Below are 16,170 nucleotides of genomic sequence, written 5' to 3'. Positions count from 1 at the left end.
ATATGGTACGAAAGGGATCGTGACCGCCCTTTTCCTGTGTTGAGATCTTGGTTTTACTAGCAAGCGTTCTCAGCTTTTGAAACAAGGCCACGTGAAGCTCACTAACTAGTTCATCTAAGGCTTCAAGGACTTTTAAAGAATCAGAAGCTAACTGCAGCTCTAGTGACAAACTAGGAAATTGTAAGCTATGCTCGCTAGCTAACGTTAAATCTGAATTGATGTTGGGCTGAGCGTGAAGTGTTCATTGTGTGTTGGAAAACCAAAGATTGTGGACACTTGTGCGATCCAATCTGTACACGTTTGAAAATGCCGACCACGCCTGATTCCCCACTACGAAACTTTCTACGCTTCTTACGTCCATTATTACCCCGAAATCTGCCCTGTCCCACTTTTCTGAATTTCGTCCGTGATTATTTRCCCCCCCAAAAAATTACATTTCACCGGCTTCCGTGATTGTCTCGAGAAGAGGAAGTGACATCATTTCCACAGAGCGACAAACAAGTTGAAGTTCCGCGAGCTCGAGTTACAAATGAGTTAGCCAAGTGGAAATGCAATTTTTGTGAACTACAGTTTAACAATCATTTGAATGTTCTTGAATAAATATAACTCAATTTCTACTGTATCCTTTCCTATACCATTATGTCAGAATACACAGAAAACGATAAGTCATCACAACTTAAAACATTTGTTTACCTCACATTTTCATATTAATGTAATGAAAAGATACAACTTGGGACGTTGTTTATGTACAAGCAAAATATTGGAGGAAAAACAATATCACACTGTAGAATCTATCCCTGCACAATAAAGTCAATACATTAAGATCAAAGACAAGCATTTAGCAGAATAAAATACCGCCAAGTTGGTGTCCCAAATGGCACCCCATTCCCTTTATTAGTGTACTACTTTTGACCAGGTCCCACTTTCACCTCTCCTATTTTCACGAGTTCACAAGCATTGCCAGAGGCAGGTATCATGCACACAGGCCCAAGACAGAGACAAAAGCAGGAGACAATGTGATAGAAATTGCACCCAATTACCTACATCGTGCACTATTCAAAAATATAACATTTACATAATTATTCAGACTTTAAGCAGTACTTTGTTGAAGCACCTTTGGCAGCAATTACAGCCTCAAGTGTTCTTGGGTATGACACTACAAGTTTAGCTACCTGTATTTGGGGAGTTTCTCCCATTCTTCTCTGCAGATCCTCTCAAACTCTTGTCAGGTTGGATGGGGAGTGTCACTGCACAGCTATTTTCAGGTCTCTCCAGATATGTTCGATCGGGCTGGCTGGGCCACTCAAGGACATTTAGAGACTTGTCCCTAAGTCACTACTGCATTGTCTTGGCTGTGTGCTTAGGGTCGTTGTCCTGTTGGAAGGTGAACCATCACCCCAGTTTGAGGTCCGGAGTGCTCTGGAGCAGGTTATCATCAAGGATCTCTCTGTACTTGGCCGTTCATCTTTCCCTCGATCCTGACTAGGCTTCCAGTCCCTGCCGCTGAAAAACATCTCCACAGCATGATGCTGCACCACCATGCCTCACCGTTGTGATGGTGCCAGGTTTCTTCCAGATGTGACACTTGGCAATCACACCAAAGAGTTCAATCTTGGTTTCATCAGACCAGAGAATCTTGTTTCTCATGATCTGAGTGTCTTTAGGTGCCTTTTGGCAAACTCCAAGTAGGCTATAATGTGCCCTTTACTGAGGAAAGGCTTCTGTCTGACCACTCTACCCTAAAGGCCTGATTGGTGGAATGCTGCAGAGATGGTTGTCCTACTGGAAGGTTCTCCCATCTCCATAGAGGAATTCGGTCAGTGACCATTMGGTTCTCGGTCACCTCCCTGACCAAGGCCCTTCTCCCCCGATTGCTCAGTTTGGCCAGCTCTAGGAAGTGTCTTGGTGGTTCCCAACTTCATCCAATTAAGAATGAAGCCACTGTGTTTTTGGACAATTCTTTTGACCTCATGACTTGGTTTTTGCTCTAATGTGCACTGTCAACTGTGGGACCTTATATAGACAGATGTGTGCCTTGCACATCCAAATCATGTCAAATCAATTGAATTTATCACAGGTGGCTCAAGGATGATCAATAGAAACAGGATGCACCTGAGCTCAATTTCGAGCCTCATAGCAAAGGGTCTGAATACTTATGTAATAAGGTATTTGTTTTTTATTTCTAAAAACCTGTTTTTGCTTTGTCATCAGTATTGTGTGTAATTAGGGGGGGGYAAAACAATTTAAGAAATGTTTGAATAAGGATGTGACGTAACAAAATGTGGAAAAAGGGGTCTGATACTTTCCGAATGCACTGTAAATACTAGCTAGCAGATCTGACCTGCTTACTTACAGCTGCACTAGGGTCAGATAGGCTTCCTGTGTAGATTAAAAGCCAATTCGTGCTTGATCCGAAAATGTGGTCCGTGGCTCCGTATGAAGGGTGTAATCCCAAATCTGGTAACAATGTGGAGGTCTCTGTAGAGCTCCGCAATAACATGATTGGTTGGCTACAGGTGGGGGCGGGAAGTCCTGTATAAACACAAACTCTCTTATTTTACAACAGCTCTCCGAAGCGCAAGAAGTATGAACGCCCTGACTTCCACAGAGGCTGTATCACCGGAAATGCTGCAGCAAACGCTGACGGTTGGATTGACCATGCCGTGCCTTTAAGACACAATGGAGCCGGCGTGAGATATGTCTCGGGAAAACATGCCTCAATCCAGGGCTGAGAAATGCATTGTAATCCTAATTATCCCACATTTTACAACGAGAAGATTGAACAACTGCTAGTTTAATTAATAGCAGTCGTTCAATCTTTTCTGTGTAACAGTTGGGATGATGGAACAATTAGGAGTACAATGCGTTTCTCACCCTAGGATTGAGGTACAATTCTGAGTCTGGCACCAGCTCCGAGGTGTCTTAATCTACACAGGAAGCCTGTCCGACCCTAGTGCAGCTGTAAGCAAGCGGATCTGCTGGAGATTATAATATATACACAATCAAAACGTAATTAGCTAACAAAAAGTTGATTGAAAAATATGGTAAAAATATATTCAATATCTACAAAACTCTGTCTAAGCAACCTCACAGCCCCATGGCACCTCTCTGTCCTATACATTTATCCAACTACATTTCAGTACACGTACAAGAGTAGTTCTCACATTTAATTTATTCTCCATCTCCAAAACAAATATCCTCAGAAAAGTATTGACACTAGTACACATGTTAATTGAACAGTTGATTTTGACAGCTCTGAAACCACATTCATATGGATTAGGAGAATCACATAAAGCACTTCATGTCCAAAATGATGTGTTCTGTATACACACAGAAATAAAAACTCAATTTAGAAATTACATTCTGGCAGGGCAAATAGCCTATATAGGAGCCAGCCTGAGATTTTCATAAGCAGATTTCTCAGGCTAGCCCCTAGACATACATCCTCTGGGCCCATACGTCTCAAACAATTGTGCAGCGAGCCTCTTAAATCAATTGATGATAAATCAAAGCCTGAATCACACTTTAGGGCCATGCTGAGCTGTACTGTTTAGCTGTAACCATGCTAGAAAGGACAACGTACAAAGAAAATATCCAAGCCAACGCAGTAGGTCTACGGTTCGGGTCGGCCCTGGAGGGTGAATCAGGCACAATAGTTGTCATCCATGCTTCAATCACAGAACTGGTCTGGGCTGCTGGGTGAGGAGGAGGCCGAAGCGTTTCTTCAGGGTTACCCGGTGCCGGGAGAACTTGTCGTCGGGCGAGAAGCGGGCGGGATGGGCAGAGCTGGTGGGCTGGCCCAATAGATCCACCTTCTGTTTGGTCACAGGGTGACGAGAGGAGAAACATATGACAAGAAAAGAGATAGCATGAACAAGTAGCCGAGTATAGCTTGTCACAACGTTACAGGGTTGGACAGGCCCATTTTCTACAGAAGCTGTAGGGCCAGAATTTTTTMGGGATGTAAAGTTTGAATAGGTGGACCACCTCTGAGAAGGTTATGAATTGCATCATTAGTTGATGTTTAGAGATGCCATCTAAGCAGGACCTAAGAACACAGTTACAATCAGGAACTAGCTACAATAAGAATAACACCATATACAAGTAATAATTAGGTGGGTGTTTATATTTGTCCTATTTCACACATGTACAAGTTTGTATTAACGTGTTTTTTGCATATCCCAACTCAGAGACCTTTCGGAGAGTGGGTTCACAGCTGAACCAGTATCTGTGCTTGAGGAGACGAGATCTCCTCTGATGCACAGGATCCTTCAATTCAAAGTCCCATTAACCAGCTCCGTAAACATATAACGTCAAAATATGTTCGGCGCTCACCAAAATATGGAGCTTCGCACAGCAACTATCATAATTACTGCAGTTACGCATGGTATGTGCTTCCAAAAATGGTCTAAATAAAAATGTATTGTTTATGGCCAAGTGCGGATGCAAATTATCTACCTTCGGCACTGGCAATAAAATCACTCATTACTACCACACACAAGTCAGCTGATCCAGCTACAGTACTGTATCCTGAAAGTATCATTGATTTTATTGAGACATGTTTTGAAAGTACATACCCTGCGTAACCGCAGTAATGACGATAGCGGCTCTGCGGAACTCCATATTTTGGTTAAAGCCCGAACGTATGTGGACATTAAAACATTTGCAGAGCTAGTTAATGGGACTTTGAATTTAAGGGTACTGGGCGTCAGTCTCCTCAAGCCCAGGTACTGGTTCAGTTCACAGCCAGCGTCTGACATTATCAATGGCGACCCTGGAGCACTTAGGGGTTAAGTGCCTTACTCAAGGGCACAGAAACACATTTTTCACCTTACCACCTCTGGGATTTGAACTAGTGACCTTTTAGTTACTTGCCCAACCAGAGAAATAGAATGAATTATATTTCTATGGGCCCAATGGTCTTAACGCTAGGCTAATCTGTGCATTAGAGACCTCTAATGCCCAGAAAACTCAAATTGAAACTCCCATTCACCAGCTCTGCAAAGCGTTGTAACGTTAATTTCAAAATATGTTTGCTTGTCACCAAATACTAGCTTAAATTTACTCCTGTTACGGCCAGTATGTACCGGAGCTGTTTTCGACCTGTGCGTGGCTTGTAAGGAGATGCTGAATAGGATTTTTTTGGGGTTGCTTGTATATGTTTTGGGCAGTYCATATTGGCCTTAACATGAGTACATGAGCATAGTTTCTCAGCAAAACTCCATATGATCAACGAACGTATTTTGACAATGCTTGCAGAGCTGGTGAATAGGAGATTGAATCTGAGCGTTAGTGGTCTCTAACCCGGATAGTGGTTCACCTGTCGCCCTGCTTGACTGCCTACCGCTTAACGTTGGAGACAACATCGGGAGTCTTTGTATTGGTTGGACTCCCTCTACAAATAACCCATACCACAATATAGCCAGCTTCACTCCCAAAAAGTTTCCAGGCAAAAAAGGGCATATATATATAATATCTTGCAACTCTCTACCAGACGTACAGTGAAATGTGTGCTTCGCTATCAAATAAACAGCTGAATCCAACTTCTGTCCGAACCGCACCATATTCCTGCTGTGTTGAGTAGACGGTGGTAGATTTCATGGTAGGATTTGTCACGTGAAGTGCATGGTCTAATGGCAGCCCGCTGTTTAACTCGACATGAATATGGTGCTTTTCTGACAAAAGTTGGATTCAGACGTTTATTTGATAGCGAGGGACACATTTCACATATGTCAAGTAGAGTTTCTATATAGTAAATACATGGCTTTGTTAAATGGAACGTTTTTTCTTAGGGTGAAGCCCTAAGATATATTGTGGTAGCGTTATTTTCGATACACAACTAGCCTACCTCCCTAAAAAACACAATGCATTAACGCACTCCGCTAAACTTTTCTTACAACGCAGAAGACAGACGTAATACTTATGTGCATAGAGTGGACACGATTCTATAACGTTACCACATCATMGAATATTGTTAACGGGTTTGCTTGCTAGTTAATTAGTTGTTAGCTAGCTAAACCTACCTTCAGAGTGTAAACTCTCTCCCCATTCTCGTTCAAGTAGAACTGCAGAAACATCGTGTCGAATAACTTGTGCTTTGTAAGTTATAAATAAGTGGACTTGTTAACTTTTATTTTACAGAAAATGTGCCTCTAATTGTTGCGTTCAGCGCTCCACGTGCTATTTTTCCTCCGAGTGTTGAAAGCGGATATACGTGAGGGGAAAAAAGTGCCTCTTGCACAAACCTAATCTTTTTTTTTCTTATTGGATGAGGTTTAGTTGGCATCCAATAAATGTTGCATTACCGCCACCTACTAGACTGGAGTATAACTCCTTTGCTTGAAAAAAAATACAACAAATACCCTACCATCTAACACCACTTTATTTATAATAATAAAAACAATACCATACTTTGTCACATGCGCCGAATACAACAGGTTTAGACTTTACAGTGAAATGCTTACTTACAAGCCCTTAACCAACAACACAGTTTTAAGGAAAATAGGTGTCAAGTAAAAAATAGATAGGTAAAAAAATAACAAAAAATGTAACTCATCTGATYTCAAGTCTCGAGACACCCAAATACCTCTCTGCAGCTACCACCACAACCTCTATTTTCTGRGACTTACGGATCCTTGCAGTACAGTTGATAACCATTGCTATAAATGCCAAAAATCCAATCTTACTGAAACATATCACTTGTTGGTTTATCCCTACTCATACCACTCCTCTCAGGATCCCTCCACCTTGACCCATCTTTCTCTATTTTCTTCACTGCCTCAGCATATGACTTCTGCACTACTCTAACCAGCAGAAACACAAACAATTATCACAAGACCACTTCTGGTTACCCTCACCGATTCCACAGCACCCAACTCTGTTTTCACCCACCCTGAAACCACAAATGGATCAACAAAAAAGCAAGGGTCCACTTTTTCCAAAACTTCACTCCTACTGTCACAGACTCATCTTGATCCTGACCCTCCGTACAAGCCCCGGGCTCCAAGAACTACACCACACCTCTAAAATAATGGCGCCGGAGGAGACGGCTGCCGTTTACGGTCTCATAACCAATTGTGCCATTGTGTCTGTTTTCTCATGTTATTTGTAACTTATTTTGTACATAATGCTTCTGCCACCGTCTCATATGACCGAAAAGAGCTTCTAGATATCAGAACACCGATTACTCACCCCGTAATGGAAGAAAATGTTTTCTTAAACGAGTCGGACGCAAAGGATTTACTTCAGACGCCCGACAAGGCCCTCATACCCGTCATTCGCAGGAGAAAGAGACGGAGACATATCGGGGACATAGATCTGGGTCCCTTGTAAGGATCCGACGGCGAGTGGGTAATATGCCTTTACCATCGGTCCTATTGGCCAACATACAATAATTGCATCATAAAATAGACGAACTACGAGCACGTATATCCAACCAACGGGACATTAAAAACTGTAATATCTTATGTTTCACTGAGTCGTGGCTGAACAACGAAATTAATAACATACAGCTGGCGGTTTTTACACTTTTTCGTCAGGATAGAACAGCTGCCTCTGGTAAGACAAGGGGTGGCGGTCTGTAGACCACACTATTTACCAAGAGAGTTTTCATCTATATTCTTCATAGCTGGCTATTTACCACCACAAACCGATGCTGGCACTAGGACCGCACTCAATGAGCTGTATACGGCCATAAGCAAACAGGAAAAGGCTCATTAAGAGGCGGCGCTCCTAGTGGCCGGGGACTTAAATGCAGGGAAACTTAAATCCCTTTTACCTCATTTCTATCAGCACATTAAATGTAGAAAAAAAAAACTCAAGACCACCTTTACTCCACACACAGAGAAGCGTACAAAGCCCTCCATTTGGCAAATCTGACCATAAATCTATCCTCCTGATTCCTGCTTACAAGCAAAAACTAAAGCAGGAAATACCAGTGACTTGGTCAATAAAAGAGTGGTCCGATGAAGCAGATGCTAAGCTACAGGACTGTTTTGTTAGCACAGATTGGAATATGTTCCGGGATTCTTCCAAGGGCATTGAGGAGTACATCACATCAGTCACTGGCTTCATCAATAAGTGCATTGATGTCATCCCCACAGTGACCGTACTTACATTCCGCTACCAGAAGCCATGGATTACCGGCAACATTTGCACTGAGCTAAAGAGTAGAGCTGCCACTTTCAAGGAGCAGGAAGCTTATAAGAAATACCGCTATGCCCTCCAACGAACCATCAAACAGGCAAAGCGTAAATACAGGACTAATATTGAATCATACTACACCGGCTACAACGCTCGTCAAATGTGGCAGGGCTTGCAAACTATTACAGACAACAAAGGGAAGTACAGCCGCAAGCTGCCCAGTGACACGAGCTAAATTACTTCTATGCTCACTTCGAGGCAAGTAACACTGAAACATGCATGAGAGCATCAGCTGTTCCGGACGACTGTGTGATCACGGTCTCCGTAGCCAATGTGAGTAAGACCTTTAAACAGGTCAACATTCACAAGGCCGCAGMGCCAGACGGATTACCAGGACGTGTACTCCAAGCATGCGCTGACCAACTGGCAAGTGTCTTCACTGACATTTTCAACCTGTCCCTGACTGAGTCTGTAATACAATCATGTTTCAAGCAGACCACCATAGTCCCTGTGCCCAAGAACACTAAGGAAACCTGCCTAAATGACTACCGACCCGTAGCACTCATGTCTGTAGCCATGTATAGCCAAGTGCTTTGAAAGGCCGGTCTTGGCTCACATCAACATCAACACCATTATCCCAGAAACCCTAGACCCACTCCAATTTGCATACCGCCCCAACAGATCCACAGATGATGCAATCTTTATTGCACTCCACAGTGCCCTTTCCCACCTGGACAAAAGGAACACCTATGTGAGAATGCTATTCATTGACTACAGCTTAGCGTTCAACACCATAGTGCCCTCAAAGCTCATCATTAAGCTAAGGACCTTGGGACTAAACACCTCCTTCTGCAACTGGATCTTGGACTTCCTGACAGTCCGCCCCCAGGTGGTAAGGGTAGGTAACAAAACATCCGCCACGCTGATCCTCAACATGGGGGCCCCTCAGGGGTGCGTGCTCAGTCCCCTCCTGTACTCCCTGTTCACTCATGACTGCATGGCCAGGCACGACTCCAACCCCACCGTGGTAGGCCTGATCACCGACAACGATGAGACAGCCTATAGGGAGGAGGTCAGAGACCTGGCCGTGAGGTGCCAGGACAACAACCTCTCCCTCAACGTGATCAAGACAAAGGAGACGATTGTGGACAACAGGAAAAGGAAGACAGAACACGCCCCCATTCTCATCAACGTAGTGGAGCAGGTTGAAAGCTTCAAGTTCCTTGGTGTCCACATCACCAACAAACTATCATGGTCCAAACACACCAAGACAGTTGTGAAGAGGGCACAACAAAGCCTAAAAAGATTTGGCATGGGTCCTCAGATCCTCAAAAAGATCTACAGCTGCACCATCAAGAGCATCCTGACTAGTTGCATCACTGCCTGGTATGGGAACTGCTCGGTCTCCGACCAGAAGGCACTACGGAGGGTAGTGCGTACGGCCCAGTACATCACTAGGGCCAAGCTTCCTGCCATCCAGGACCTCTAAACCAGGCAGTGTCAGAGAAAGGCCCTAAAAAATGTCAAAGACTCCAGCCCCCCTAGTCATAGACTGTTCTCTCTGCTACCGCACAGCAAGCGGTACCGGAGTGCCAAGTCTAMGTCCAAAATGCTTCTTAACAGCTTCTACCCCAAAACCATAAGACTCCTGAACAGCTAATCAAATAGCTTACCAGACTATTTGCATTGCCCCTCTCCCTCTTTTACGCTGCTGCTACTCTCTGTTTATTATCTATGCAGTCACTTTAACTGTACCTACATTTACATATTACCTCAATTACCTTGACTAACCGGTGTCCCCGCACATTGACTCTGTACCGGTACCCCCTGTATATAGCCTCGATACTGTTATTTTACTGCTGCTCTTTAATTATTAGTTACTTTTACTTTTCCTCATCTATTTTTTTTACTGCATTGTTGGTTAAGGGCTTGTAAGTAAGCATTTCACTGTAAGGTTGTATTTGGTGCATGTGACAAATACAATTTGACCTCCAATACTTCGCCCTCATTCACTTCCAATTCCTTTCCTGTCTTCAACTCACTCCGCTTACACTTTCTACCATTCTTCTTTAACAAACCATCTCCCCTTTTCCCACCATTTTTAACCAACTCAAGCTCACCCTCTTCCTTCCTCTCTCTCTCTTAGATCTCCTCTGCCTCTCTTTTTCCCTCCATTCCTCCTCCGTATTCCAAGTATAAGTTTCCTTACAGAGGGTAGACTGACTGCATCACTTCTTTTCAAAAGAAACATTGTGTTGAAAATCCCAAATTGTTTGCATAGTCAACTTACACACAGCTCTGACACACACTTATGCCACCAGGGGTCTTTTCATAGTCCCCAAATCCAGAACAAATTCAAGAAAACGTACAGTATTTTATAGAGCTCTTACTGCATGGAACTTCCATCTCATATTGCTCAAATAAACAGCAAACCTGGTTTCAAAAATTCAGATAAAGCAATACCTCGCGGCACAACGCCTCTCCCCTATTTGACCTAGATATTTGTATGTATGCATTGATATGTGGGCTACGTGTGCCTTTTWAAAAATGTATGTAGTTTTGTCCAAAATACCAATAATACTGCACTTCTCCTGACATACATCTTGTTCTTGCCTTGTCAAGGGATGCCGTTTAACCGGCTGTCACAATCTCCTAAATTGAGTTTTATTTGCAGTTCTCATACTTGAAAGAGTTTTCATAGGATAATATTATTTCAGTCAATCATTAAATCACATGTAATGTTCTCTTGTTAGAATGGTTTTTTTTTGTCCTCAGAACGTTGGATCATCGTCAGTGACAGAAGGAGCCATGGTAGTCTATTTTTAGCCTATTCAAGTTGTCCAAATGTTCAGTGCTGGCTAAAAATACACCATATTTTCCAGTCTCCAACCAAAGTTGGCTTTATTACATAGCTTACATAGTTGTTTTTTTATGCAGCTAGGCTAGTTCTAATAGTACTATTGCAGGGAGAGATTGAGATGTTCACTGACTCAAATCCCACTAAATAAAAACTTCAAAGRTACAGTATGTTGGATATACTGTATGAAACCCCAGAGGCTGCATTAGAATGATCTCAGATACAAGGGAGGCAGACGCCGACCTAGCACAGATACTGTCAGATCAATCCCGTGTCTGTATCAGATCCACCTCTGATTCAGATAAACGAAGAGTCTAACCAAGTCCAGATACAGGCTAGTGCTCCTCTCCCTCACTTAGATTATCATGGATTTGAGTCTGTGCCACCTCATTCACAAGGGTAATCCGACACAGTCCTGTTACAGCTAGAACAGCCAGTCCCAGCCACAGACCTTACATTCAAGACTGAGACCAATCTCTCTTCTCCGGCTATATCATATCTGGTGTTTTACTTCGGACCAGAACCAGGTGCAGTGACTCTGCAGTCTGACTCAAGGACAGGGACAGAGTCATTGAAGGCTCCCACTTGCGACGCCTTCAACATCACCCTGTCCCAAACCTCTCACCCATACAGCCTCAGCAGCCTCCATCCATATCTAATGGCCCTTCAAAGATAATCTGTCACTCAACCCTTATCCCAAGCTGCCCACTTCTGGATATAGCTCTCCCCCCAGACCAAAAAAATATTGATTTCAAAGTTTAAAGCTAGAATCCTAAGTCGCTCTATCCATTTTTGGGCTTGCAAATGAATGATATTTAGCCATTGATTTTTGAAGAGTATAACTTAGAAATGCCTCATGAGCTTAGTTCAACTGTCGTACCCGATCAGAACCTAAAAATATTGTTTTACTCCAATGTTTGTAAACAATGTAAATGTAAACAAACAATGTACAGCCTCAAAACATGGTTAAAAATATAATTTTGATTTCATGGACGGTCAGTCCTTGCATCCATAGCTCTGTCTATGAATTTGAGTGGTTACATTTCTCCAGGCACATCCTTCAGCTTTTTACCAAAACCGAGGCGGGATGACCGCTTTGTTATTGTTTCATTAAGGATTCCAGCTTTAACAAAACCTTACAGCTCTATGCACAAGGACACATTTTAAACAACTCCCACTGAACATTTTACAAAAACGCATTTACAGGAAGAACTGTTCAGATGCAAAGTATGGTAACAGAATTTCTGTCAAATCTCTCAGTTTATGTGATTATGTTTTCCAAACACTTCAATATTTGCTCTGAATTCAAATATGTCTGCATTAAGAATTGGGTTTTTAGCTTTGTCATGACACCTCAACTTTGAAAACATCTCTTTTGGTTATTGAACTACAGTAAGTGAGGTGGATTTACATCCGGTAACAGAATTACAGTAACGGAATTACATTATGGGTTCTTGATCTGTACCATACAAAAATGCATTATTATGCATATGAATGTCATTCTCTTCATGTATCCTAAATGGGTACCCAAAAGTAGAAATATTCAATATCCTCCTTTAAACATCACAGCATACTTTAAAGATATATGGTGCGTAAAAATCAGCAGAGGGTGGCCAGCAGAGAAAGGTGGGATTGGCTGGGGGAAGCTGAGGGTTGCGATGTGTAATTGGAGACAAGTGGGGGTGGAGTTGCTGGGCGGGGGATATAATGACAGTCAAAGATAAAAGTAAAAAAATAAGGCCAAAATAAAACAAAAAGTATGTTTGAATGACACCGAGGGGCAACGTTGTTACAGCTAATGCCTGTTTGCCTGAGGCTGATGCCGCGCAGGTGTTTGTACACATGCATATACACACACTCATTCAAACGCACAACCGTGCACATACACGGACACACACACATGTAAATAGTGCCATACATGTACTCAAACATATTCAGTTGGCCTTGCTGTTATGATTTTTGTTGTCCTTGATGTCTTTTGTATTGTTGTTTTCCTTTGTCTTTTTTTTTTATTTTGTTCATTTTGTTGGTTGTTGGGGAAGGTGGGGGGAGCTTGGGCCGGTGGCTGATGGGGACCCTAACCAGCGACATGTTTTTTGACCTTGTGGGAGATCTGTCGACGTGCCGTTGAGCAGGGCGCTGACCCTGGTTGCTCCTGTGGGTCGCTCTGGATGGGAGTCTGTTAGATTACTGAATCTAATGTAAATGTTGAGCGGCTTCACTGCAAGTAGATTGTACGTTTTAATACTCAATAATAAGAAATAAAATATGCTCCTTTGCATATTTGGCTATTATTCTAATGAGCTACGCACCCAAACAAGACCACATTTGGTTGGTCTGGACCAGACCAAATCTGAACCAATCATAGACATCTATGTTTCACAAGTTTGGACAGTACATCACAGTAAAGCTCAGTAGAGTTCAGTACAGTAGTTCAGTAAAGTAGATACAGTACATTATACTATACTCTAGTGTAGTGTGCTCTACTGTACTTAACTCGACTGTACAGTACTGAACTATGGTCAACTTTTCTTTACTGTACTGTTCTCTAGTTTACTGTGCTGTCCAAACTTCTGAAACACAGACGTCTATGATTGGTTCAGATTTGGTCCGGCCAGGGCGAACGGACCAAATTTCAACTACTTTTCAATGTCTAAGGATGCCATGTCGGTTGGTCGGTGCTCAGTTGGTGAGGATGCGTGTTACAGTAAATGGAAAGAGGGTAAGTGTTACGTGTCATGGTAGTCGCCTGTAAGAGCCATGAGAGGTGTCATTAACTGGAGAGAGAGTGAGAGGGAGGGGTTGTCCAGACTGTTTTACACTCTTGCTTTGACCCCCAGACGACAGAAAGAGAAAGAAAACAGTTATGACCTGAACATAACAGTATGCTAGTAGAAGGGAGGACAGACAGTAGCAGGTGTCTGACCCAACTGTGGTTTGTGACTACTATGATTCCCCATTGTAGCCATTTCAATTGCAGTAATTTGATTTGGTAACAGAATTACACATTTTAATCACTTAATAATTCATAAACTCAGTAAAATAAACTCAGCAAAAAAATAAACGCCCCTTTATCAGGACCCTGTCTTTCAAAGACAATTCATAAAAATCCAAATAACTTCACAGATCTTCATTGTAAAGGGTTTAAACACTGTTTCCCATGCTTGTTCAATGAACCATAAACAATTAATGAACATGCACCTGTGGAACGGTTGTTAAGACACTAACAGCTTACAGACGGTAGGCAATTAAGGTCACAGGTATGAAAACTTAGGACACTAAAGAGGCCTTTCTACTGACTCTGAAAAACACCAAAAGAAAGATGCTTAGGGTCCCTACTCATCTGCGTGAACTTGCCTTAGGCATGCTGCAAGGAGGCATGAGGACTGCAGATGTGGCCATGACAATAAATTGCAATGTCCGTACTGTGAGACGCCTAAGACAGCGCTACAGGGAGACAGGACGGACAACTGATCGTCCTTGCAGTGGCAGACCACGTGTAACAACACCTGCACAGGATCGGTACATCCGAACATCATACCTGCGGGACAGGTACAGGATGGTAACAACAACTGCCCGAGTTACACCAGTAACGCACAATCCCTCCACCAGTGCTCAGACTGTCCGCAATAGGCTGTGAGAGGCTGGACTGAGGGCTTGTAGGCCTGGTGTAAGGCAGGTCCTCACCAGACATCACCGGCAACAACGTCGCCTATGGGCACAAACCCACTGTCGCTGGACCAGACAGGACTGGCAAAAAGTGCTCTTCACTGACGAGTCGCGGTTTTGTCTCATCAGGGGTGATGGTCAGATTCGCGTTTACTGTCGAAGGAATGAGCGTTACACCGAGGCCTGTACTCTGGAGCGGGATCGATTTGGAGGTGGAGGGTCCGTCATGGTCTGGGGCTCATTGAACTGAGCTTGTTGTCATTGCAGGCAATCTCAATGCTGTGCATTACAGGGAAGACATCCTCCTCCCTCATGTGGTACCCTTCCTGTAGGCTCATCCTGACATGACCCTCCAGCATCACAATGACACCAGCCATACTTCTCGTTCTGTGCGTGATTTCCTGCAAGACAGGAATGTCAGTGTTCTGCCATGGCCAGCGAAGAGCCCAGATCTCAATCCCATTGAACACATCTGGGACCTGTTGGATCAGAGGGTGAGGGCTAGGGTCATTCCCCCCAGAAATGTCTGGGAACTTGCCTTGGTGGAAGAGTGGGGTAACATCTCACAGCAAGAACTGGCAAATCTGGTGCAGTCCATYAGGAGGAGATGCACTGCAGTACTTAATGCAGCTGGTGGCCACACCAGCTACTGACTGTTACTTTTAATTTTGACCCCCCCTTTGTTCAGGGACACATTATTSCATTTCTGTCTGTGGAACTTGTTCAATCTTATGTTCATACAAATATTTACACATGCTAAGTTTGCTGAAAATAAATGCAGTTGACAGTGAGAGGACATTTCTTTTTTTGCTGAGTTTACAACTAATTGGTAGGTCTACCTTTACTTGTTACTTCTATGAACTTTCATTATCCTCCCTCCCCATGAGGGAGATACATATGTGGGGTTTTGGTAACAGAATTACAAGGCACAAGGCAAATAATTTCTCCAAAACTAAATATAAGTGTAGATATTAGTTGGCAGGGGTCATTACTTAAACAATATTGTGTTTTCCTGTATTTCTAATACCCTTTAAGACCTTTTCTGGTAAATGTTGTCAAAGACCCGTATTTCCATCTGTTTGACAAGAAATCAAAGCCTATAAATCAAATTTGTATATGCCTTAATTTCTCAAAATTATAGACTCTTAGATTTCATTTGTAATCCAATTTGACACTCCTATGAACATCACGTTTGTGCTCATGGGTCCTTTTACATGGAAATTCCCATTTACACGACTTCAGTGACTCTGAATAAAATGAGATTACACACTTTACACATAGCTTGTCAAAACAGTGATGTTATTAGTAGTTAAAAAAGTAATGTCTGCATCACAAATGGCACCCTATTCCTGAATCCCTATATTCTGCACTACATTTGACTTGAGGCCCATATGGCTCGGGTCAAAAGTAGTGTACTATATGAGGAATTTTCTAGTGTGAAAAGTGAGAATGGGACAAACTGGTAATTCAATTGCAGTAATTCGATTTGGTAACAGAATTAC

General features: G+C 42.9%; 1 protein-coding gene across 1 annotated transcript; it reads right to left on the bottom strand.

Moving 5' to 3' along the window:
* Positions 1–3,301: 3,301 nt before the first annotated feature.
* Positions 3,302–6,382, bottom strand: LOC111952486 (H/ACA ribonucleoprotein complex subunit 3). Its single transcript, XM_023971200.2, has 2 exons — positions 6,024–6,382; positions 3,302–3,815 (listed from the first exon to the last, which is right to left on the bottom strand). The coding sequence occupies exons 1-2, from the start codon at positions 6,075–6,077 to the stop codon at positions 3,675–3,677; spliced, it is 195 nt and encodes a 64-aa protein (XP_023826968.1). The 5' UTR covers positions 6,078–6,382; the 3' UTR covers positions 3,302–3,674.
* Positions 6,383–16,170: the final 9,788 nt, after the last annotated feature.

The sequence above is a fragment of the Salvelinus sp. IW2-2015 genome, linkage group LG3, assembly GCF_002910315.2.
Source record: "Salvelinus sp. IW2-2015 linkage group LG3, ASM291031v2, whole genome shotgun sequence".
Lineage (NCBI taxonomy): Eukaryota > Metazoa > Chordata > Actinopteri > Salmoniformes > Salmonidae > Salvelinus > Salvelinus sp. IW2-2015.
This window is presented reverse-complemented; position numbering and strand designations above follow the sequence as displayed.